General features: G+C 54.9%; 1 protein-coding gene across 4 annotated transcripts in view; it reads left to right on the top strand.

Annotated features, from left to right (window-relative positions):
• PLIN5 (perilipin 5) overlaps positions 1-4,081 on the top strand; it is an 8,138-nt gene extending 4,057 nt beyond the window's left edge. For all 4 annotated transcript variants that reach the window (XM_006754042.2, XM_006754043.2, XM_006754044.2 and 1 more), the window contains 3 exons: positions 943-1,142; positions 2,378-2,494; positions 3,057-4,081. In XM_006754042.2, coding sequence (XP_006754105.1) covers positions 943-1,142; positions 2,378-2,494; positions 3,057-3,584 — 845 coding nt within the window. In that variant the 3' untranslated portion in view covers positions 3,585-4,081. The remainder of the gene's footprint in view (positions 1-942; positions 1,143-2,377; positions 2,495-3,056) is intronic.
• The last annotated feature ends 274 nt before the right edge of the window (positions 4,082-4,355 follow it).

Genomic DNA, 4,355 nt, shown 5'->3' on the forward strand with positions numbered 1-4,355 from the left:
ACCCGGCCCGCCCTCCCTCTCCACCTCCATGGCCCCCCAGCCCTCATCCTACTAGAAACCAGACAGGCCAGACCCCAAGGGCATAAGTGGCTTAAAGACTTGAGAGAGCTGTAGCCCTCCTAATTGTATTATCTGACATGTACCATGCCTTTTAAATGTTTTAATTCATTGCATGCACTTAACAATCAGATTTTGCCCTACAAATCCCAATTTCTGGCTTGCCTTGAAAAATTAGACACTTGGGGTGAATAGCATCTGCCCCCTTAAAGCCCACCTTCTCCAATGTTCTAATATTGTCTGCTGACCCTGGCGTCGATCTGACTTCTCAACCCCTCCTCTGGCACTAGAAGAACATATTGACGTACTTTGTCCTCCACAGAAAGGCTGTAAGGCATTTATGAAGCACTGACTGTTCCAGGCACTTGTGATATATTCTTTAAGAAGCAGTTTACTAGAGTGGTTAAGGCCAGTCTAGCAGTGGTTCTCAACCTGTGGGTCGTGATCCTTTCGCAGGGGTCGCCTAAGACCATCGGAAAACACATATATAATTACATATTGTTTTTGTGATTAATCACTATGCTTTAATTATGTTCAATTTGTAACAATGAAATTGGGGGTCACCACAACATGAGGAACTGTATTTAAGGGTCGAGGCATTAGGAACGTTGAGAACCACTGGCGGTGAGAGTGCCTGGGTTTGAATCATGGTTCTGCTTCTGGCACACTGTGGGACTTCACCTCTCTTTGCCTCAGTTTTCCCCATCTGTGAAATGGGGCTAATAATAGTGCCTACATCATAGGGCTTAGGGAATATTGAGAGTTGAATTTGGTAAAGGGAAACTACAAATTTGGGAGCCCATGAGCTTGTCCACCCAGAAGGAGGGTGAACAGATATGGAAGGGGTGTCCACACTGAACCCCTCTCCCCCATCCTGCCCTCCAGCGGAACTGGCGGCTGAGGCTGAGGGCCCGGAAGTGGGCTCAGTAGAACAGCAGAGGAGACATCGGGGCTACTTTGTGCGCCTGGGCTCCCTGTCAACACGACTCCGCCACCTGGCATATGAGCACTCTCTGGGGAAACTGAGGCAGAAGAAACATCATGCCCAGGACACACTGGCCCAGCTGCAGGAGACACTGGAGCTGGTGAGAGCCCTCTGCCTGCCCCCACCCTGTAATGCTGGCCAGTAAGCATGGATTGAACGCCAGCCGAGTACCTGGTCTCGTGCTAGACTGAAGGGGGAGGCAGAACTGGTCTCAGCTGCCTCTAGCTGTGCATGTTCAGGGCTGGGGAAGAGGGTGCCTGGGGCTGGAGGAGCTTACGGGGTGTTGAGACTCAGCCTGGGGAGTAAAGAAGGGGTTTTGTGGAGAAGTAGGAGCTGGAATTTATAGGCAGTTAAGGTAGGTCCAAACAGGGAGAAGGTACTTCTTCCCTCGCTCTCCTGCCACCAATTCCAATCCTCTGCACCCTTTAGGTTCCAGTGCACACCCAGCTTCTTGTCTCACCGTCCATCCCTCCCTGCTCCAAAGGAACATGGCAGCCCCTGCTTACTGGGCTAAGTGTAGATGCCGTAGCCTGCCTGTCCCACATCCCTCTCATCTCAATCGCAGCAGCTCCGTTCTCAAACCCTCCCTCATCTGACACATCAGCCATACTGTCAGCTCTGCCCTCAAAGTCTACCCTGAACCTGCCCACGTGTCCTCCCTCTGCTTCCTCCATCCACCTGCCTCCAGCTCTCATGCTTGCACACCGTCACCCAGTTCTCCTCCCACAGCAGCCAACAGAGGGCACCTGTGAGCACCTGAGTACAATGTCCTCAAGGTTCATCCATTTTGTAGCATGTATCAGAACCTCCTCCTTTTTTATGGCTCAATAATATTCCACCATATGGATGGGCCACAATTTATTTCTATTCATCTTTTAACACATGCCCTGTCCTGGGTACTGAAGACACAGTGCTCCTTCAGGACGCTCACAGGCCAGTCAGGGGATCAGGGTCAAAATGGGGAACACGGCAGGTGCTCTGGGACCCAGAGATGGATCACGCAGCCAGAAGGGGAGGAGGGAGGGCTTCCTGGAGGGGGTGATGTCCACATTGAGACTTGAACTGGAATGAACCAGCGGGGGAGGTGAGGCGGAGGGAAGAGTGTACGTGGCTGAGGGACCAGCATGAGCACATGCCTGGCGGTGAGTCTGAGCTTCAGGAGAACCACAGGTCACAGGGTCAGCAGAGGCAGAGGATTCAATGAACAGGCTCCAGGCTGGGTCAGCAGGTGCAGAAGGCTGCACACAGCAAGTGTTCCCGAAGTGCTTATTGAGGCCGGCTCCTCCAACCCCCCAAGTCCTCCACCTCTGATAAACACTTTTCCGGTTCCCACAGATTGACCTCGTGCAGTGTGGAATGACCCCCACCACCCCAGCCCGCCCTGGGAAAGTGCATGAGCTGTGGGGGGACTGGAGTCTGAGCACCCTGGAGAACGGCCGCCGCCGTAGTCAGGTAGGACGGTAGGATGGGAGTGGTTCTGGATCCACCCGGGGTTGCCAGGGGCCATGACTGAGCTATGAATAACCAACTGCTGAGGTAGCTGGTTGGAGTGCCCATGGGGAAACTGAGGTAAGTTGACAGTCCTATTGGGTGCCCACAGGAGAAACTAAGGCAGGGCTTGGTCTATTGTGTGCAGGGAGGAAACTGAGACAGAGTGATGCAGTCCTGTTGGGTATCCATTAGAGAAACTGATGCAGGAAAGTCTCTTTGTGGGTCTTTGAGGGAAACCTTCCCGATTCCTGCTTTTGGGAGGCAGGGCTGTCTCATTGTGTCCATGGGTGAAAAAAAGGCAGGGAGATAGTCCCATTGTGTCCATGGGGAGATTGAGACGGGGTGGCAATACCATTGTGTCCATGGGAAAAGGGAGGTAGGGCTCGGTCCCAGTGTGTACCTATGGGGAGACTGAGGCAGGGTGACAGTCGTGGTGTGTCCATGAGTAAACTGAGGCAGGACAGCCGTCTCAGCATGTGTCCATCTGGAACACTGAGGCCCCCCTTGCCTCCCCTCCCCACAGGTGGAGCTGGAAACACTGGTATTGTCCCGAAGTCTGATGCGGGAGCTACAGAGCTCAGTGGACGCACTGGAAACCAGCGTGCGGGGCCTGCCCCGGGATGCCCAGGAGAAGGTGGCCGAGGTGCGGCGCAGCGTGGACACCCTGCAGGCGGCCTTCGCTGACGCGCGTTGCTTCAGGGATGTGTCAGCCTCGGTGTTGGCCGAGGGCCGGGGCAGAGTGGCCCGGGCCCATGCCTGCGTGGACGAGCTGCTAGAGTTGGTGGTGCAGACCATGCCGCTGCCCTGGCTCGTGGGGCCCTTTTCGCCCATCCTCATAGAGCGGTCTGAGCCCCTACCTGGCCTGGAGAACCTGGTGGACGAGGTCGTGGGGGGCCCTGACCCCCGCTGGGCGCATCTGGACTGGCCGGCCCAGCAGAGAGCCTGGCAGGCCCAGCACCGGAATGGGCTAGGTCTCCCGGAGGACATTCCAGAGGAGCCTGAGCCCCCCAGTCGCCCCAAACACACCTTGATGCCAGAGCTGGACTTCTGATCCCTTGGAGCCTCACTGCCAGTGGCAGCAGGAGGCTGCCCTACACTGCCATAGCCTGCTGCCCTCTAGTGGCCACACAGAAGCACAACAGCCAATGCCTTTACCCTGGCCCAGGCACGGAGTTGGGGGTTCCCGTGGAATTCTGACTCTGGACCAGCTACTCTGACATCAGACCCTTCCCAATCTTTCCCTTGGACATATGAGGACATGAACCTGAGTCAGGTCTGACTAGTCTCCAGCTGGATTCATCTGTCTGTAGTCACCTGTTCCTCACCCCAAGAAGCTGATCAAAGCTCCTCAGAGAAACACATTTTGCCCAGTGGCTTATATTTGGGGTTTTGAAAAACAAGCATCCACCTGCTCCCCCAGCTTGTACATCCTGGACTGAGGGGTCCCCAAAGATGCCGGGCTGCACCAATTGGCCCAGCCGGACCCACTTGCTTTGCTGTTTGGGGTATGCTCTCCAGAATAAAGGTGCTTCATGTTGTTCAAAGGCCCATGGCCTCTGTTCTGGCTGGAATGAGTCTCAGTTACAGGGCGCCCGGGGGGCCTCAGAGGTGTGATGTATGACACAAGCCAGGGTTCGAGATTTGAAAGGAGTGATGCCTACTTCCCCCCAACCCCTCCCTCCCGCTTGCCATCCTGTCTGTACTTCTACCTTTAGTGTCCAGCCCACCTGGCTTAAGCATTGCACTCAGATGTAGCTTCCTGGAGTGAAAGTTCACACTAGTATAAATGAATGTCTTGGAACTGCAGGGAGCAGGATCTTGA

Source organism: Myotis davidii, unplaced genomic scaffold, assembly GCF_000327345.1.
Source record: "Myotis davidii unplaced genomic scaffold, ASM32734v1 scaffold551, whole genome shotgun sequence".
NCBI lineage: Eukaryota > Metazoa > Chordata > Mammalia > Chiroptera > Vespertilionidae > Myotis > Myotis davidii.